Source organism: Otolemur garnettii, unplaced genomic scaffold, assembly GCF_000181295.1.
Source record: "Otolemur garnettii isolate 467f Iridium unplaced genomic scaffold, OtoGar3 scaffold00081, whole genome shotgun sequence".
Classification (NCBI taxonomy): Eukaryota; Metazoa; Chordata; class Mammalia; order Primates; family Galagidae; genus Otolemur; species Otolemur garnettii.
In genome coordinates, this window is record NW_003852476.1 from 1,023,000 (window position 1) to 1,043,828 (window position 20,829).

Genomic DNA, 20,829 nt, shown 5'->3' on the forward strand with positions numbered 1-20,829 from the left:
AGCAGGGTGTGGTGTGCAGCAGGGCAGGGACTGCAGCAGGGCGGGGACTGTAGCAGGTTGTGGTGTGCAGCAGGGTGGGGACTGCAGCACTGAAGGGACTGCAACAGGAATGGGACCCCTGCCTCCAGTTACAGGGCACTCCCTCTGCTCCAGAGACAATGAAATGGGACTGTGGACCTGACTCCCTCTGTTGATGAATTACAAAGACAGCAAGTGAAGAATCTGAGTGGTTATGTAATTCGTCACAGTTGGTGAGTATCTGAACTCAAATTCAAACCCAGGCCAGGTTTACTCAACATCCAAACCCACTAGCCACATTGAGCTCTGTGGTATACTCACGTGGTCTTCTTCTCTTTTCCTAAAGTAAATGTGAAGGCAGGGCTCAGAATACACCAGTCAGTGATGCTGAGAGAGCCAGTGTAGCATGAGGCGTATTCTCCTGCCCTATATTCAAGTCTATGCAGGACTCTTGGTGGGGGTCATGGCGAGGCAATGCCCTCAGCATCAGGCACCTATCAGGATGGTCGGCATTTTCCCTCACATGCTCAATGCCCTCCTGTCCCGTCCCACACTGCCCGGGCCCCGCGTGACATCATCCCATCGTCCCACGAATACCCTAGAAGGTGACATCATCCTGCTGCTTTTTGCAGGCTGCATCATGGCTGCCTTGTTTATAAATGCGCACATTCCTGCCAAAAACATGGTTCCATTCACACCTACCCCAAAACAGTTTCATTAGTATCTTTCCCTGGATCAATTACGGTGTTTCTACAGTAGTATGCCCTGTGGTAGAATGCTGGTGATTTGTAACCAGAACCACCATGAGAGCTTAGCATAGGTATTTTTACATTTTCATTAGTTTCTTTCTGTAGCAATTGTTTTGTTTGTATAGTTATTTATTTAGATTGTGTGATGGAGTAAAATACTAAATTATAATTAAGAATTAAAGTTAAAGTGGCTAAAAATAAACTTGCCTAAAACATGCAGGACGCTGTGTTGTGACTAGTCATTTGGAAGGCTATTGAGCACAAGCTTAGATTATGTTTCTGGTTCGAACCCAAATGAAAGAGAAGTCACCCTCCCAAGTAGACTGTCCCGTTTCCTATCAGAGAACTCTGCCTGCTTCAGGGAGAGCAAATGTTATGGACACGGGCAAGAGGAGGGGACGGGCATGTGGGATGAGCAGAGCCAAGAGAACAGCAACACCTTCAAATCTGTGGTGCAGGCTCTCAAGAGGAGCTGGGTGAGGACTTGAGATTCATTTGGAAGAGACTGGGTCAGTGTATAAGCTGCACCAGGTCTCTGGCCCCCTCTACTTTTGAGGGACAGAGACAACACTAGTTATATCTGCACACGAGACTACACAGGGTATGTCCATTCTAAAAACACATTCATTTGATTTCATCAGACCACCGTGTGACCCAGGAACAATAGCCGAGCTCCATAAAAGACAAAATCCAGAATGCCTAGACAAAAGGGATTATTAAACTCTTGAGTCATTTGGTTCTTAAAAAAAAAAAAGCAATAGAAAAATCAGTCATAGTTGTGAAGAAAAAGAATTTCATCCTATGTGAAAGTTAGATGCACACACGCCGCGTTCCCTTCAAGTCCAGCTTCACAGTTACTAACGTAAAGTTATTTTTTTCTCTTGCCTTCCCTTATCCTCTTTACTCCTGCTGCAAACATGTAAGGATTAAAAAATGTTGATGTGACATACTTGGTAGCTTTTGCTTTCTGTGACAATGCTTTGAATGATTTACAGATTCTTTTTACATGCTAGTCTTTAAATATTAATTATAAAATTTTCTTCACTTGTCAGCCTTGTGTCACAGTAGAAATACATATTTATACTAACCTCATAACATAGAGTCAGGAGCACATGAAACTTATGCAGAGACACATGATGCTGCCCATGCAGATGCCACTGTGCCCTGGGGTGCACAGACTGCCATGACATCTCAGGGTTGAGGGGCGTAAGGTGTAGAAATACCCTGATGATATCAGATTTTGAAACTGGATTTCTAGGCTCTTAGTCTCAGTGATTTGAAGAATGGATCAACGGACCGTGGGATCAGCAGTGAGTTAGGTTTTATTTAACAAGTGTTACAGCTCTCACAAGGAACCCAACCTCTTTGCAGAACAGGATCAGCAGTAAAATAGATTTTATAGTACGAGTGTAATGGCTCTCACAAAGAACCAAAACTCCTTGCAGAGCAGGATCAGTAGTAAGATAGTGTTACAGCTCTTACCAGGAACCAAACCTTCTTGCTCTCCTGCTCACTCATTCGTTTGCTTGCAAACCACCCCCGCCCCCATCTCTATCTCTCTCAGAGGTCTGCATTTGGGCTCTCTGCTTAGAGGCTTATATAGGGGCAATTGTCCAATGAGCTTTCCGGTCCTGAAAACAGACCAATTAGGAGCAGGTTTTGAAAATAGACCAATCAGGGATGCACTGGAGGAATTGCCAGAGTCCGCATGAGGAGACAACACGGCACCAGTGTCTTCCCCGCTTGTGTCCGGGGAATTCCTCCATTTGCTGCAACAGCAACAGGTCCAGGTCTAGGTGCCACCTTGTCTGGTATCACTGGCACCAATAGGCCTTGAAAACTGATGGTTGTGTAACAAACTCTTTCAAAGTTTAGTGACTTAAAAACCATTCTATTTTGTCCATTATTTTGTGGGTCAGGAATTTGGGAATGGCCCAGTTGAGCAGTTTGTCTCTGATGCACATCTGGTGCAGCTGGAGCTGGAGGATCCAGTCCCACGGGCTTCTCCATGAACATGTCTGCACCGTGTTGCTCCCAGGCTTCCCTCACCTTGTGTGGTGTGTCATTCTCCATGGACTTTTGGTAGCCTGGTGGCATGGGAGTTATCAGAGTATCCAGGCTTTTTACCTGCACCTGGGTAGGTGGGCAGCCAGACAGCCAGTGGGCAACCTGTCCCAGCCACCTTCAGAAGCCCATGCACCCGCCACTGCATGCTGTCAAGCACTCAGGCTGGTGAGGCCAGTCTGGGTTTCACAGGGACGAATCAGGTTGCCTGTGATCATCACCAGAGCAGAGAGTTATAAAGGATCCAATTATAAAATTCCTTTGGGGAGTAAGTCAGTTTTGTAGGCCAAAACCTCGCTGCCCAACACCTACTTTGCATTTTAGAAGAAAAAGTAAAATGTTACATGTTATCTCTTCTGCTTTGCACTAGAGTTTTGCCTCACTGCAAACTCACTTCAGTGAAGTCAGTGGGCCTGGCTGTGGCCACCTGTTAGACTGATTGTGATGGTAATGGCGCTGGTTACATGTGGACAGCAGTGGCAAGAGGGGTACAGAGGTGATGTGGAGCTTTTAAGTGTGAGTGGTGGGGACGCCTTTGTGCTGTTGACAGAAATAGAAACCCAAGAGGAAAGACTATTTGGGATAATGAGGCTTTGCATTGCAGGTAACAAAATACCCAACCCAAAGCAGCCTGAACCGTTTTTCTTCCAGAAGTAAGGGGACAAGTAGGCCCAGATTTGGTTCAACATCTCAAAGATGTCAGGACTTTGAGTCAATCTTCTGACCTCCGTCTCCTGTTGCACAATGTCCCCTTGGCTGCAGATGGCCAGAAGGAACTGCCTGGTGTCCCTTATCCACAGGAGCTCTGTGCCAGGTGTCTCCCAAGTGCCCCGGCCAGGATTGGGTCACGTTTCCATGTGCCAAAGCTCAGGGGTGACCGGGGAGTGACTGTCGGCATCATCAGGCTTTTCGGGGAAGCAGCTCAGCTACAGGGAGAAGGCATGTGGTAGGGGCCTCATAGGGTCTTCCAGGGCAGTGAATTGTGTTTTCTCTCTCCCACAGCTGAGGAAGTCTGCTTTATCTGCTTTACAGAGCTTGAGTTAAATGGGCTAAATCAGAACGAATTAGTATTTCCTAGAAAACTGTTACTTTCTCTGTGGGCTTTTGCCACTACCACTACTGCTTCTTAATGAATAAAAGATTTAATTATTTCCCTTATGCTCTAAAATGTGCAGAAGCTCTCTGGGGCTGTGAAGCAGGCATTCCCCTTAGCATCTAGCGAGGCTGCCTTCTGATATCCCAGCAGAGCGTAAGTCCCTGCAAGTGCCTGCGTGGGTGGCCACACAGGTTTATAAGAAATGCTAGACATGGGAGCCACGTTTGTTTTAGAATCTAGAGACTCAGATAACTTTTCAGTTGCAAATTGAACCAAGACAACCAGTTCTGTTTTCATCCCCAAATGACAAAGGCTGGCTGAGTTGATCCTGCTGTACAAGTATCTGAGGATGCAGAACTCAGCCAAGAAGAAAAGGTCTTGCTCAGACCTGGTTTAGGCATCTGGGGTTGCAAAGTAATGCTTAATTTCTTTTTTTTTTGCAGTTTTTGGCCGGGGCTGGGTTTGAACCTGCCACCTCCGGCATATGGGGCCGGTGCCCTACTCCTTTGAGCCACAGGTGCCGCCCAGTAATGCTTAATTTCTTATACTGATTAAGATGGGAGTCCTTTAATCTTTGTATCTGTAATTTCCTAACTGTGTATTTTTAATCCAACAAAATTAATACTGGTAATACAGTAGCTTTTATAGACTCAAAACGTTTTAGCAGAAGGCGTCACTTCTTTGCTAGTGAGAAACAAGGAGAGCCAGGGGAGGACTCAAAGAAAGAGGCTCTGCGTCCCACGTGAGCTGGAGCAGTTTGTTCATTCATCCACGGGACATCAAGCTTGCATTGGTTGCTGTGGTGCTGCGTCTGGAACTGTAAGTGGGACTGGACCTGACTTTGAGGCACAGGTCATGGTAAGAGTGCCAAGTCAGGGCCCAACCTTCTTACCAGCCCCATAGCAGAAAAGTGGGGATAGAAGACCAGCATTGTCAGCCTGGCCCACAGAGAGTGGACAAGCTCAGTTTCTAAGGGTGCATTAGTGGACCCCAGCCTTATGTGAGAGTAATTGTGTTGTAACTAAATTATAGGGAACCGCAAGAGAAGCCCACATCTACTCTCAAAACAGCATGGGGAAATTTTTATTTCCAAAATAGCTGAAAGAATTGACTACAGACATTGACTCTACAATTTTCTAGAAGCTGTATTTCTGGAAGTCATATTTTAAATATTAAAAAATACTGTCGTTAAAATGGATTCTTCTAACCAAAAATGAAGAGAAACACAGAGTGCATTATGTCCTTGCAGACTTCTCTGTAAGACATGAGCCAGGAAAGAAAGTGAAACCTGGTCTTAAGCTTACACTCACCTCTTAACTGCCCCCACCCACTTAAATCTGACCCTCACCTAGACTTGTGTACAGGCAGTCCCCAAGTTATAAAAATCTGACTGACTTATAACTTGCACTTACAAACAGGGGCTATTACAGGTAATAGGTAAATGGACCTGTTTCAGCTTACATACAGGGTCAACTTTAGGACAAAGCTACCTAACCTGTCTGGTTCATAACCCAGGGAATGCCTATGTATGCAAACAAGGTCATGTGAGCCATAACAGATGATGGAGAGAAGCCACACCTCTCTCTCTCTTTTTTTTTAAATTTCACATTAATATAAGGGTACACATTTTTAGGTTACATTGTTTTCACTTACAAGGTAAAGTCCAAATTGTAGAAAAGCCACTCAAGGGGTGTGCTGAACACCATCAGGGGGTGCACATTAGGTGAGATCCCACCAATTGCCCCCCTCCTCCCACTAGTCACCTTCATTCCTCTTCCTCACCTCTCCCTCCTCACCCCGCCTCCTCGCTAGACAATATTTGTGTTTTATCATTCATGTGGGCATGTAATTGTTTATTTATTGGTTTCGTATAAGTATTGAGTACATTCGATTCTTGAGATACTTTACTCAGAAGAATGTGTATAGCTCTGTGCAGGTAAACAAACAATGCAAAGTCTCTTTTTTAATGGCTAAATAATATTCCATAGTATACAGATACCACAATTTGTTAATCCATTCATTGGTTGATGAGCATTTGGGTTGCTTCCACGACTTGGCAATTATAAATTAAGCTGCAGTAAACACTCTGGTGCAAATATCTTTGTGGTAAAATAATTTTTGTTCTTCTGGATAGACACCTGGTAATGAAATTGTAGGATCAAATGAAAGGTCTACTTTTAGTTCTTCAAGGATTCTCCAGACTTCTTTCCATAAAGGTTGTGTTCATTTGCAGTCCCACCAGCAGTGTATAAGCGTTCCCTTCTGTCCAGATCCACACCAGCATCTGCAGCTCTGGGACTTTGTGATGTGGGCCATTCTCACTGGAGTTGGCAATATCTCAGAGTATCTTGATTTGAGTTTTTCTGATGATTAAAGACAATGAGCATTTTCTCATGTGTTTGTTAGTTATTTGCCTGTCATCTTCAGAGAAGTTTCTGTTCAAGTCTCTTGCCCACTTAGAAATGTGTACTCTTCTCTTGCTGATTAATTTGAGTTCTCTGTCATCTCTTTCTGAAGGTCCTTGCCGGGGGCCTGAGGACTTGGCCTGCCACCTTTTTGCTCTAAATCCCAACTCTGATTTAAGTCTCCATCTTTTCAGGCTACTCACCACCACCCCTCTGCTTCCTGCACTCAGCCGGGTGAGATCCCCGGGCAGCTGCACCACAGGCAGGACCTTCTCCTGACCTAATCTTGCTACTGGAACCCCGGCCAGAACCAGGAGTACCAAGCTAAGCTCCTCAGCCACCCTGCCAGGCTCCAAACCGTAGCCCTCAGCTAGGACTTTGTTCATCAAAAAAGGTGTAAAAAACTAACCCAAGAGCATTCACCTTTCTTAGCCCTAGCCATTGCCTTTAGCAACATAAATGTTGTTAAAATTTTAAGTGCTCTTTAACTGGGCTCAGCATCTGGGCCTTGGAGTGGATTTTGGCAAGGCTCCCCTTGCTGAGGACAGTGTCCAGGTATTATGATACTGCCCCATAATTATCCTTTTTCATGTGTTACATAGGCTCATAGTTTGACTCCCAAGAGTATTTCTGGAATGAACACCTTGGATGAATTGTTTCCAGGGACAACCTTGCTCTATACAGTGGCCATTTCTGGTATCTCCAGGGTGCCCTGGGCAGGGCTGAGCCAGACCCCAGGGAGAGCATAGCTAGGCTCCTGAGGCCCTGACTTCCCAGCACATGGGATAAAAGTATAATATTAGAACTAGCAAGCATCTTACGGAAGAGGAAACAATTTATATTTAAGGTAAGATGTTTTACCCTTGAGAAACTTAATTTGAGGTTGCTCTCCCAGATATTTCCAAGGTAGGACGCACCATTATATAAAAACTAGTAACTTTCTAAAAGGTTTTCTGGTATGTACCTGTTAATGCCTTATTTTGTGTTTAAGTACTTATAAATGTAAAACCAGCACATATACCCCATGATTGCATTAATGTACACAGCTGTGATTTAATAAAATAAAATAAAATGTAATAGATAACCTTAAATTATTTTATAAATAATCACCCCCTGATTATTAATTTTGTAAGTTTGAGTCTAATAAATTATTTTTCTTAAAGTGGCTTTTTTCCCTGCTTATAAAGATGAATAAACATCTGTCTATTTTTTCAAATTTAATTTGTCCCAGCTTTATTGAGGTATAATTGACAAATAAAAATGACCTATGTTCAAAGTATACAACGTGGTATCCTAAATCCACACAACATGTGCAATGAATAGAATTCCTTGGTCAGAGTGACACAGAACCACATCCACTGTGCCATTAAGTTGGAAATAGTTCTTTTTAAATTTAGGGAAAATGTGACTACCATTGAATTTACTCAGACCAATGAAAATTTAAGATTATATTTATTAGTGGTGCTGAATAGTTTAAGAAGTATTTTTTATATTTCCAATCATATTAAAGATTGATATTATTTTTAATACTTGTTTTATCTTAAGAACATAGAATAAAACATTAGTTCAATCTTGACATTCCTAAAGGCAGATTTTAAATAGCCATGAGACTAAGCAGGCTAACTTCAAGGCTGATGTGAAATGTTGAACTGTTTATTGTTCTAATCAATTATATGAGTCAGATGTAAGTGTTTGGTACATTTCTGTTAACATGCTGTTTGTGGCCATCTGTTTCCAGATGCATTCTTGGTCTTCATACCGTGTTTCCATTCAATAAATGCTAAATAGACAGGCCTTAAGGTTTTATTTATTGTGCTTAATGTAAAAGAATGAAAATTAAGATAAATTAGGTTAAAGTAGAATGGATAAAATGTAATTGAAATGATTTGAGTCCAGTTTAAATCTATTTTTCTGTTAATTTAGAAATATTAAAAGGATGTGTGACTACAACGTAAGATGTGTTCAAATATATCATTATGTATAAAATATCTTTTTTATTATTTCTAGATTATTTTAAGAAGAATATTAGCTTTTTCTAGTCTAAAAACAGAAAAAAAACAAAGTTAGCTACCTTATTTATTAATTCAATAAGTATCTGGGTTAAGCAACTGCTTATACAAGGTTTAAATGAAATAGAAAAGAGATGATTGTAGGTACAGTTATCATTGTCGAAGACATTATTATAAAGTATTATTATAAAGAAACTTGTATAGAAATTGATGGTTTTTTTTTTTTTAACAATTCTTCAACCATGCTTGTAATCTCTATCACCAGGGGAAAATAAGAGAACAAAATATTATTGATTCATCTGTTGTATGCAACAAATCTTAAAATTTTAAATAAATCACTGTATCAGTCTACAAATGCTATTCTAAGTTTAGATAATATAGAGAAAGCAAATTTTTCTAATAATGTGATTAAATCTAGTGTTGTGGACTGGTAAACTAACTTTGTTTTGATTTAACTAAAGTATTGTTTACATTAAGATAGGTCATTTAGGGTGGCACCTGTGCCTCAGTGGGTAAGACACCGGCCCCATATACCAAGGGTGGTGGGTTTGAACCCAGCCCCAGCCAAACTGCAAGGAAAAATAGCCAGGCGTTGTGGCAAGTGCCTCTAGCCTTGGCTACTCAGGAGGCTGAGGCAAGAGAATAGCCTGAGCCCAAGGGTTGGAGGTTGCTGTGAGCTGTGACACCACAGTACTCTACCCAGGGTGATAGTGAGACTTAGTCTCAAAAAAATAAAATAAAACAAAATAAAAGATAGGTCATTTATTGAAAACAGATGGGTGACCATGGGCTCCTCTGTGATCAGGGGATACAGCACAAGGGCAGGCTACCTCTTGGGAAGTGCTAGCAGAGTGATGGCTCTTAACTACAGCAGAATTGCAGGACATTGTTAAGATGTGATTGTAATGATTTCTCTGTTCTTTAATTTCACTATTAGGCCATCAGCTGCAAAGGTCAACACAGCATATCCTACACCTTGTCCCGGAACCAGACGGTGGTGGTAGAATACACGCATGATAAAGACACGGACATGTTTCAGGTGACAGCTTTCTTTTTGGACAGAAATTTCAGCACATTTCCCCTTCAGTTCTGTATTCCTATATGGAATCAGACCTTCTAGTACAGAGGTGCGTGGTGATGTCGAGGGGAAAAGAAATGAAGGTAAAAGCAAAATTACTCTTGTTTGGTTTTTGGAAGATGAGCAAAAAACATAATTCTTAAATTATAAAAATAAATTATAAAGGCACATTTAAAGAGGACATGGAACCTACATGCATAAGTTTTGGGTGGTGATTTCTTGAGGGGAGAGAAGGACGGCTTGGCCACAGGTACAGGCTCGCTCCTGGAATTGTATAAAAGCAAGAAACGACTACTACTCTTGGTGGCAGTAGCAAAATGTCTTTATTCACAATCACCTTTTATAGTAAACTAATCACATATACCACATTGATCAATAATCTTAACATTCTCTATTCTTATTTTAAACTATAGAAAAGACAGAAAGTCCGGGAAAGTAAGATTACTAGCCTCAATCTATTCCTCTCTAAAGACCTAAAACAACCCTACATTATCTGACTTCCATTATTAAAGTTAAAGGTCAAGACAGAGAAGTAAAACCTTTTTCCTTTCATGCACTCAATTAAGTTTCTGAGAAGCAGGCTCAATGACTCTTGTGGTTTTCTTGTGGTTTGAAAGCCCCCTGCTTTTACGATGGATTTTTCACTCACATCAACCTTTGAGCCATGTCTCCTGCACAGATGGGATCTAGCAGGCTGACTGACTGTATAAGTCAGGATTCCATGCAGGAGGTTGTTACGCCTTGCCTGCAGGCCCCCACTGTGCTCTCCCAGGTTGCTAGGCCTCGACAAAAATGCACAATACCGGCTCAGCGCCTGTGGCTCAAGCGGCTAAGGCGCCAGCCACATACACCTAAGGTGGCGGGTTCGAATCCCTAGCCCCGGCCCGCCAAACAACAATAATGGCTGCAACCAAAAAATGGCCAGGTGTTGTGGCGGGCGCCTGTAGTCCCAGCTACTTGGGAGGCAGAGGCAGGAGACTCGCTTGAGCCCAGGAGTTGAAGGTTGCTGTGAGTGTGATGCCATGGCACTCTACCCAGGGGGATAGCTTGAGGCTCTGTCTCAAAAAAAAAAAAAAAATGCACAATACCTATGAGTCTTTTCACTCAGTTTCTGGAATTAAAATAGCACAGTTCATTTAGCTAATTTTATGTAGGAATTCACCCCACACATAAGCCTTTTCAGAAGTAACTGGGAGACAGACACTGCTCAGCAGAACTCCTGAGGGGAGGGCAGCACTCTGCTGAGAAGAAAACACCCCATGCTTTCTTTATTAAAAAGAAAGAAGGGTGGGAGGGGAAGGGAAAATAAATAGTTCCTTGATCTTTTTTAAATTAAGTAAAAGTACTAAGAAAAAATGGGAAAATATTCTATGACGTCAACCAAGGAAGAACTTTTTAACAATGAGACAAAACACACAAACTGTGTAAAAAATGATTGATAAATTTTGTTTTTTAGATAGTTAAATGTGTGACCAAAATAAAAGGCAAATGACAAAGGGGGGCAATATTGACAATTCTTATCACAAAGGGTTAAAGTCCCAAATTTAATAAGGTACTCCTAGGAATCTGTAAGAAAAATACCTACAGCAGTTAAATAGATGAATGGGCATAGATAACAACTCATCAAAAAAATGGAAATAGTAGCTCTTAAAAATAAAATATGCTCAGCCTCACTTATGAAAAGAAAAATGTGAATTAAGATCACATAGAGATATTACTTGTCACTTACCAGATCGGCAAAAATTCAAAAGCTTTTGTCAGAGTCATAAGTAAAACAGACAGTCTCCTATGCCCTGCGATTTGGTACCCAGACTCTGTGGGATAGTGATTTCTATTGGAAATACCTATGAAAATACAAAACGTGTGCACTATTCGACTCAGCTCTTCTCTTTGTAAAGCTCTCCCCTTTCTAGAAACTTACCTGAGAGACATCTTTACAAATGTGTAAAATGTTGTTTGTACAAAGTTATTGCTTAAAGCATTGCTTAAAAGGAAAAGATTGGATGTGATCGAAATGTCTTTCAATAAGGGCCCAGTTCAGTAAATTTGGGTACAATTGCGTAGTGGAGTTTCCCAAGGCCACAAAACAAAACCAGGGAAAAGCTCTGTGTATAGACACAGACATAGCTCCAAACCTGCCACATGAATTAAATGTTAGTGTTATTCAATAAATGCAGTCATATTGATAAGATATTCAGTTAAGATTGAAGTATTAATAAACTAATGTTCTTAATATATTAAATAATATTAAATATCACATTATTAAATATTGAATTAGTATTGTTAAATGATCTAAATAATACTCATATATATTAATAATCTCCAAAAAGATGAATAAGACATTAATGATGTAGTTGCCTTTGTAGGGAAGAGGACAGGACAGGGAATTGTTTTATACTTTATAATTTGGAACCGTATGAACGTGTTAGCTACTAAAAAAAACTAAACAATCCTAAACAGACAGACAGATGAAAGACAGGCATAGTTATAGTCATAGATACAAACACAGCTTTTTAAGTGCCAGTGTGAACTCAGGAGTAAGATTTATCATATTTGAGAGGAAAAAAAAATTTTTTTTCAAGGGAGGGAATATAGCAAGGCAGACATTGTAATCTTTTGCAGGTTTTGTTTATTTTAATAGATTTAAGGTGCACCTGAGGAATTTCATCCCGTGTTTATATTGCAGAGTGATGGCGTCGGGCTTTTGGTGTGCCCGTCACTCCAGTGACGAATGTGGTAATGGGCAAAATCTCAGCAGTGGCTCACTCTGTGCGGCTCCGGTTCATTCTCTTCCAAATGTCTTTTCTTATTCTGGCAAAGAAAATCTCTTCCTGAATAAGTATGTGCATTACTTCCCTGCTGACATTTTTATGGAGCCTCATAATGATTATTTAAGTCTTGACAAAATTATGCATTTTTAATTATAAGAATTCTTTTTACTACTTATAGTAGTAGTAAAGATTTCTTAGATTTTTTTTGCATAGAGAAGATTCTTAATACTAAAAAAAAGATGAATCAAGAATATTTCACCATTGTCAGTGATTCTTTTTTTCCATTTAAAATTAACAACCTTCTGTCACAGCACGCGTAATAAGTGTGAGGCATTAAATTCCTTCAGGAGAATCTTCTTTCTTAGTAATTTTTCAAAGTCTGACATAGTATTCTTGGTGACATGTTGTGACATCAGCAGTGTGTTCTTCACTATTACACAGTCACAGTCTACGCAAACCTCCTCTTAGTAGCTTCTGAGTGTTCTCTATTTTGTCACACAGAATATCAAAGCACTAAAGATTTAATAAAATTAATAGTTTTTTTTAAACTGGAAGCTCATAGCAACAAAGAATACAGAGACTGAGGAGAGTTTGCAGCCACAGCTTTGCTTCCTGCTGACATGCCCACAATTTCAGCACCGTTACTTTAGGGCCATCTGTGCAGAGGTTGACACAGTGGAAAAGGCAATTGGCATCTTTGTATTATTATGAAAGCAGTTTCTGCCTGTAGGACCTGGACCCCTTGATGGATCTCAGAGATTTATCAGGGTTCATGGAGCATGTTCTGAGAAACACCAATGTATTTCTCACAGCTGAGAAATCTGGGTCTTTGAAAGGAAGAGTAATTCAGACTAAGGTCAGAAAAGGCATTAGCCGCAGAACTAAGTTTCAGTCTTCTGAGTTCTTCCTTCTCTATACAGTACCAACTCAGACCTCTTTAAATAAAGCATGGTGAGCCAAACAAGAATTTATATATTTCTTAAGAAAACATAACACTTTTTTTTATTTTTATTAAAGTAACCTGACTATTCACAGATTAACTAGACATATTGGAGGGTTAATTTCAGACCATTGTAAGCAGAAAATTAAGCAGCTCTTGAAAGACCTTGAAAAGACAAGCTTGTTTTATTTTTTTTCCCTCATTTTAACAAGCTGATATGTCGGAAGCCACCACTGACAAAAGTTGCTGAGCAGAAAGATTGCAAGGTTCCCATTTCCCAAGGGAGACTCAGTGTAGAGGGCTGTTCATTTCAGCCATTTCTACTCAAGTGGTTTCTATGTTGAGTATTTAAAAGCAGAACATCAGAATGGACCAGAAAGGGCCTTGGGCTGCATTTCCCACAGTGGACTCGGAGTAGACTCAGAATGCAAACGTATTATTCCCTGAGAAAAAGATCAAGGCTAGGTTTGAATTTAAATCTGAGTTAATATAGTCAGAATAAGATTTTGTTCATTGTTTTCTGGGGTAAAGAGAAGAGTGGCTTAAGGAGGAAGGAAGTTAAAGCGATGGGTGAGGAAACGGAGGAGGCACCTAGTGACAGATTTTCCAAGGACCCTTACTGCGACTGAAGCAGGGAAATGGGGCTAGAGCTTGGTGGTTGCCTGCAGACAAAGGAACGTATTTTTAAAGGCAAGAGACTTGTCCAGAGCAAGGTCACTCAAGCTGTGCTCTGCTGTGCAATTTATCACATACAGAATGAGATGAGTGCAGGAACTCAGAGGAGGCATTTGGCAAGCTTTATAGCAGCTTAGTATTGCTGAAACATCCAAGCAAATTATCATTGTGGTAGTAATCATTTTTATTGTGTTTTTTAAAGGTATCAGGGACAGATTAGAGTTCTAAAAATAAAAGAAAACAGTAATAAAAAATGGTTCTTAGAGTTTGAGAAACTCATTTGGATGAAGCCAGAATGTAGCTCTTCTAGAAGAGAGTAATTTCTGTAGACGGGAAGGAGCAATTGTGGGACGTTTTAGGAGAGGCTGATTTTAACTGTAACAGCTTGAAAAGTTTTTGACCCATCTGTGGAAGTTGACAGAAATGAGGACAGAGACCGTGTCATTGTAGGGCTCCAGATCTGGGGGTGAGTAGGAGATTTCAGAATTTTTCACATTTTACTCCTAAACGTCATTGATGGAGTAGAGGTTCAGGATAGACTATTCCTGAATTCAGAGTTCATTATCTCCTTATACTTTTCTGTATTTGTTAAATATTTTGAAGTAAGTATTTTGGGAAAAGCTTTGTGGAAAGATTACAGCAGTTGGAATCCACAGAGCTTCTGAGTTACACATCCAGTATTTAAATGAATCCAGCAGTGGGAAGACTTTGCAACTCTGGAGAGATGAATTGTATGACATAATTTTATAACATCTCTAATTTAGATTTTATGTTGCATTTTTAAACAAGTTATATGTTTTCTGAATCTGAAACACATGTATTAAACTCATACTAAAGCAATATGCATTTGTTCAAGTTGATGAATTTAGTTTATTCCAGGTACAAGAAATTAAGGGGTGTGAAGAGCAATAGATGTCTGCTGTCTGTTAGTTTTAAAGAGATAGGTCTGAGATTGAGAATGTATGTGTGAGATTTACAGAAGAAATACAGTATTCTAGGAAGCAAGCTGAGCTAAGTGACCCAAGATTCTTTTCATTTTATCCACTTGGATAAAAGATGTATTACACTGTGTTATAGGCAGCATTTTGAGATCAGAATAAAAATACCTTGGACATTGACTTTTGGAGGCCTTAGGGGTATCCATCTCTAAGCTCTGCATTCCTCTCATTGGCAGCTTTGGAAATCAAAGTTACTGTTGTTAGGATAGATCGTTAGTACTGTATTTAGCAAGAAATTATGCATTTACATATAAGTGATTTTAACGTAAGTCTCTTTGGCACATAAAACATTTATACTGTTTTCCAGCTAAAGAGTCATAGAAAAGCATTACATAAATGTTTTACTATTCTATCTCAAGGATTGTCTTATCTATAAACAAATATTTTTCCTAGCTCACAAAAGAGAACAATATCAAATTATGGACTAGGAAAAGCTATGTTCGAACTCTAAAGACCTTCCTAATGAAATATATTCTTCCTGGCCACATTTAAACTTAGAAAAGTAAGCCATTATAATATTATTGGCAACTTTTTAGACTTCCCAAGAAGAGTTTTTTAAAAACTCAAACTTGAAATGCTAAGGCCAGCTTTTAAAATCTCTTGCTGGCTATATCCCAAACTTTGGGCCAACTTTGTAACATTCTCATACATGCTAAGGATAATCGCTGTTTTTTTTCCGCCTCTGGGTTAAGCTGTTCAGTGCTATGAGACACTGTTGGATTCACTTAGGAAAACCATTCTCTGGAGCTGGGCAAGAGAGTGAGAGGAAGAATTCCTTTGTTATTTAAAATCTTGGGAGTTTTCTATGTGAAATTAGAAAAAAAAAAAATAGTTTGCTGTGAAAATGATATTTCTTCCTGGATCCAAGAGATAAAATCCTGTGTGTGGTGGAAGATCGAATGTTTTCTTTCTAATTGAGCTTTCTCTGAACACTTAAATTCTGACTACTCGGTGGGCATAAAGTTTCATTTAAGCAAAATGAACAGTTTCTAGAGAGTTACTGTCCTGCCTGTGTGCTCAAGAAGGTAGATCTTATGTTGTATTCTTATTGCAATAAAATAAAATTATAAAGTAAATTTTTTTTAATTTAATGGCTATTTGCCATAGTATCTCCCTTAAATAGGAAAAGAAATACAACTGAGAATATTCATTAAATTCTGACCCTTGAAGCTAAGATAATAAAGGTGTCTGGAACACCCGTTCCATGGGAAGAAAATATTTTAAGCTGATTATTTTTCAAGTAGATCATGAATGCATTTGATCTGTGTAGGTGGGCAGATCAACGGAAAGCCCTATAGACTTCGTTGTTACAGACACAATTTCAGGAAGTCAGAACAATGATGAAGCCCAGATCACACAAAGCACCATATCCAGGTTTGCCTGCAGGATCGTATGTGACAGGAGCGAGCCTTACACAGCACGGATATTCGCCGCTGGGTTTGATTCTTCCAAAAACATATTTCTTGGAGTAAGTACTATTAATGAGTACCTTGTTTCAAAAAAAAAAAAAAAATCAGCTACTATTATGTCGTCTTAGAACATTTAATTTGGGCCAAAAAATTTACTTTGCTTATTGCCTCTACTTAGATTTTGACATTTTGAGATTTTAGTTTTCAGGCAGCCAGTAGGGAAGATGAAAGGAGCCCTGAGCAGGAGGCCTAGGTGTCAGGGTTTTTTAAGCTCCTAAAATGAACGTAATGGTATCCAGAGATAAATTTTTCATCCATTTTAGCACCACTTTTATACTGTCAGAATAATTGCATATTTTAGGCTTGGCAATTGCTAGCTTTACGTAGAAAATGAAAATTTGTCACCTTCGTTCCCCCCCACACACACACCGGCATTTTAAAGAAGTTCCGGAGTACCCTGAGTTAGAAGGCGTCTTAGCAGTCTTTTTCTATTCTGTGGTGTGCTCTCCAGGAAAAGGCAGCAAAATGGAAAAACCCCGACGGCCACATGGATGGACTAACCACAAACGGCGTCCTGGTGATGCACCCGCGAGGGGGTTTCACCGAGGAGTCCCAGCCTGGGATCTGGCGTGAGATCTCCGTCTGTGGGGATGTGTACACCTTGCGAGAAACCAGGTCGGCCCAGCAGAGGGGAAAGCTGGTGAGTGGGCTTCATGCTGGAAAATGAACCAAACTGAAAAACGTAACTCAAGGACTACCGTCCCCTCCAGGCAGTTCAGAACTGTGTAGGGTGAGTGCTATGCACTGTGCCCTGGGAGCCAGGAATTCTACCAGCCCCGAAAGTTAAAGGGACATGCCCTTACTTCCTCTAAGTGTTTAAGCTGTTCCCATAGTAGAAGTAAATTATCTTCTGTTCCTTACCACCTTAAGAGCATAATCTTTTATATCTCACCCCCCAAATCTACCTAAATTCACTGTAATGAGAATGAACTTATTTTTAGTGTAAAACTGTACAGATTTGAAAAAAATCCTGAGCTATCTAAAACAAATTAGTGAAAATTATACACTAAAGAATTATTTTCTAGACTTTCTGCAACTAAGAAATAATTAAGTTAGCTTTTCCCCTTGAGTACATAGTAATAAATTAATACAGAATTCTCAATATTGTCCACCATAAGATAGTTTAAAACTTTTTATTTGCAGTGATTTGTATTTTTCCGCTAACCGGGCATGTTAATATCTTCCTGAAAATATCCCCACTTAGCCCCAGTTTTAAAGAGAAGAGAACCATGGTCACCAAAGAATGTGGGGCTATTTTCTTAGCATGGTTTACTATTCTCTGCTGGATGCTTGTGTTTAGGGACTTGTTATTTTTCTTTTCATTTTACACGATTATTTGGCTACAGGCCCAGCTTCTGCATTTTATAGTAGCAAAGCCTCATGTTGGAGCACAATGGCTGAATAAACACAAGAAGCACTTTCTAAGAAAGGGCAAATAAATTTGATACATTTTGGTTATAGATTTTCAATAAATTACACATAAGGCAGGAAATGTGAAAGCAGTTTTTCCAAAAAACTTTTATTTCTAATTATGGGATAGTTTAACACAAAACTGACCTAGATTAGCTGTTCATCATCACAACAGCAAGAACACAGAGTCAGTAAGTGGCTGCTGGGTGGAGGCACTGTAGTAACGTCAGCTGCTGGGCCAGCTCACTAGCCCTGCACAGTGCCTGTTAAGGGAAGGAGAATCATCCCATCCGTGGATGAGGAAGGTGTGGCGTAGAGAAGTTCATTATTGCCCGGTGTCACAGCAGATGGAATTACACTCTGGTCTCCCTGATGGAGTCTGCACGCCTACTTGTTACTCTTTGTGTCTCATGGGGAACCACCTGGCTTTCACCTGAGGTGGTTTGTACCACAGCACTTGCCTCCCTGGTGAGCATGAAGCGTGCCGGGGAGTCCGTGGGAGGCCTGTTTGTCCAGGTGGACATGTCATAGGGCGGGTTTCTTGTTCACTTACATAGCTGTGTGTGATAATTTTATAACACTACTGAAAAGGAAGAACTCCAGAAATGGCTTTATTAATGGGCTGTATGAAATACAGAGACCAATTTTGAAGTTAGCCCCAGAGACTGGCATAGATCTGTGTGAAATTGTGCTGTGCACTCTGATGCATGGGATTGACCTGCCAGTGGTAAAGGTTCCCATCAGGCTGATGGGGGGAGCTGGGGTCGGGGTGGGGATGCTTCCTCACTGCTACTTCCTCTTATTAACCCCTGGAGGCAGCTTGTCTCTGCTGCAAGGAAAACCTTCTGATTCTGTGAACTTCTGTTTCAGTTTGTGACTTTGGGCCATGTTGCTGGTAGCATGGATTAGATTCTGGAGATAGTCTGTGGCAGTGATGAAAACAGCTGCTGAAAGTCTGAGATACCTGTTTGTTACAGCAGCAGTAGATGCTGGTCCTCAGTGTGGAGCTAGTGCTGGTGGAGGATTCTGTATTATTAGCATCATACTCAGCATGTAATACAAGTTAATATACTAATGTGTGTTTAACAAATCACCGTGGTTTTTCATCGTTGCAGCAAACGATGAAACCTTAATACTTTATTTAGTCAACAAAATTAATTAAATGTGGGGGAAATGTCTTTTCAGGCACTTAACCCCCTGAATAAATAAATAGATGAATGGAGTTTCACTGTCCTCATTTAGCTAGTTAATGACAACATGTGGTAATACTTTGTAATGTCACTGTAGGAGTCCCTGAAGTATTTCTTCAAATTATAGCTGAGTCATTTTATTAAACTATAGTGGCTTTGTATAAAATTAAGTAAATTTGGTTAAATTGATTTGCTTGCCTAATTTTAGATAAAATTGCAAAAATGACCATAGAGTTACTATGTGCAAGTTCTACTAAGTGCTGTGTGTTAATTCTCTCTTGGATGTTGCCTAAAACAACCTGTGAGGTCAGGGTTGTTACGGTTCCCATTTACAGACAAGGAAAACTGAGTTTTAAAATTTCAGTCACTAGTGAAGTGACTGAGTGGGGGTTTGAATTTTCTACATTGTGCTGAATTGACGTGTGGGGACCATGGTATTTAACTGTCTCTTCCACAGCACACTCAATCCCTATGCTTGTACCTGGCTTTTCTTTTTTGGTAGAATTTACAAAATAAAATCTGGATTTTGTGCTTCTGTCTTCACCATACTGCCTTCTGCGCTCTGGAGAAAGACATGCACATTGTTCGTTGTTTGCAGGTAGAGACAACGAAGTAATGTTCACTTCACACAGGAAGTGAAGATTAAAGGGAGGGAGGGGGCCGCAGGCTGCATTCAGAGCAACTGTTAGAGTCAGTGGCTTTGCATTCAGCCACCAGGTCTGAGTCCTGGCTCCAGAGCTCAGCTCTGTGGTCTTGCTGCCTAGCTTCCAAATCTGCTAAGCAAGTGTGCTGGTCCGAGTCCTATGGGATTGTTGTGAGAACTCAGTGTGGTTCCTGGGAAGGAGAGAACAGTGCTGTACACAGTAACATGCCACAGTCAGTCAGCTGCTGTTGCAGAGCTCAGTCTAGGAGCTGGAATGTGGCCGTGATCACCACTCCACCTTCAGGTTGCATAGCCTGTCACAGACCAGGCAGCAAATCACTAAATCAACAGATACCACGTGCCAAGTGCAGTCACAGAGACAGCACTGGAAGGTACTAGAGACCCTCAGAGAGACTACTGCCCAAGTTGTGGGGGTTCAGGGGCACAAAGGCATGTGGAAGGCCCACACTTATTGTTTATCAGGAACTACCCTTTGGGAGAGAAGGGGGAGCTGTCCAGAGTCAGAGGCAGGTGGTCACCAAATCTGTTTTCTTTACCACACCAGGAGTGTCCTATAAACAGTTACATTCTGAGATGAGACCTCTTCTGAGGGTTGCCTGTGGTCAGCCAGGGAGGGATGGACCTCAGAATACCCAGTCAGAGGGGAGGGGACATGGGCAGTACTCAGTATGAGCTGGTACAGAGAGGGGTCTTCAGCAGACTTAACAGAAGGCTGTTTGGAAGAGGTCACAGTGTTTGTCCTGTGCAGTATTCAGATTTATCAGTTTATGGAGACTAAGTTTTTCTAACTACTAGTATTTGGTACTCTTGTTAGGAAAGGGCTGATTCTCCATTCAGGGAAAACTTCCAGGGCAAAGTGACTTCTGAATGATGCCAGGCAAGGACTTGAGCTGGAAGTGCTAGGGAGGCATGTTCTAGGCAGAGGCCACCCATACACCTGCTGCAGGTGGCCCCTGTTGGTGCCCTCATGGACTCTACTCCCTCCAGCTCAGTGTGGAGCAGTCCTAGTTTGCAGTGAGAAAGGAAGAGCCACAGCTGGAGAAGTGGAATGGCTGTTTGGGCATGGCCTTGCAGGCGTGTAGAAGTGGAGGCTTTATCTTGAGGGCAATGGAGAACCTGCAGAGTCCTTTAAAACAAATATTGACATTTCTGGCTCTGTCCAACCCCCCATTCCTGTGGCTCCCCAAGGTGCTCATCCATCCTGGCCCCATCTCCCAGGGCATTCACAGGCCTCGCGTGCCTGGCTGCTGCAGACACCCAGCACCATGGAGGCTCTCACAGGCCTCGAGTGCC

The 20,829-nt window shown here is 41.0% G+C and overlaps 1 protein-coding gene across 1 annotated transcript in view; it reads left to right on the forward strand.

The window, feature by feature from the left end:
- PELI2 (pellino E3 ubiquitin protein ligase family member 2) overlaps nucleotides 1–20,829 on the forward strand; it is a 168,830-nt gene that overhangs the window by 145,351 nt on the left and 2,650 nt on the right. Inside the window, exons 3-5 of the mRNA XM_003794400.3 lie at nucleotides 9,279–9,380; nucleotides 16,074–16,271; nucleotides 16,724–16,912. Of these exons, the coding sequence (XP_003794448.1) occupies nucleotides 9,279–9,380; nucleotides 16,074–16,271; nucleotides 16,724–16,912 (489 nt within the window). The remainder of the gene's footprint in view (nucleotides 1–9,278; nucleotides 9,381–16,073; nucleotides 16,272–16,723; nucleotides 16,913–20,829) is intronic.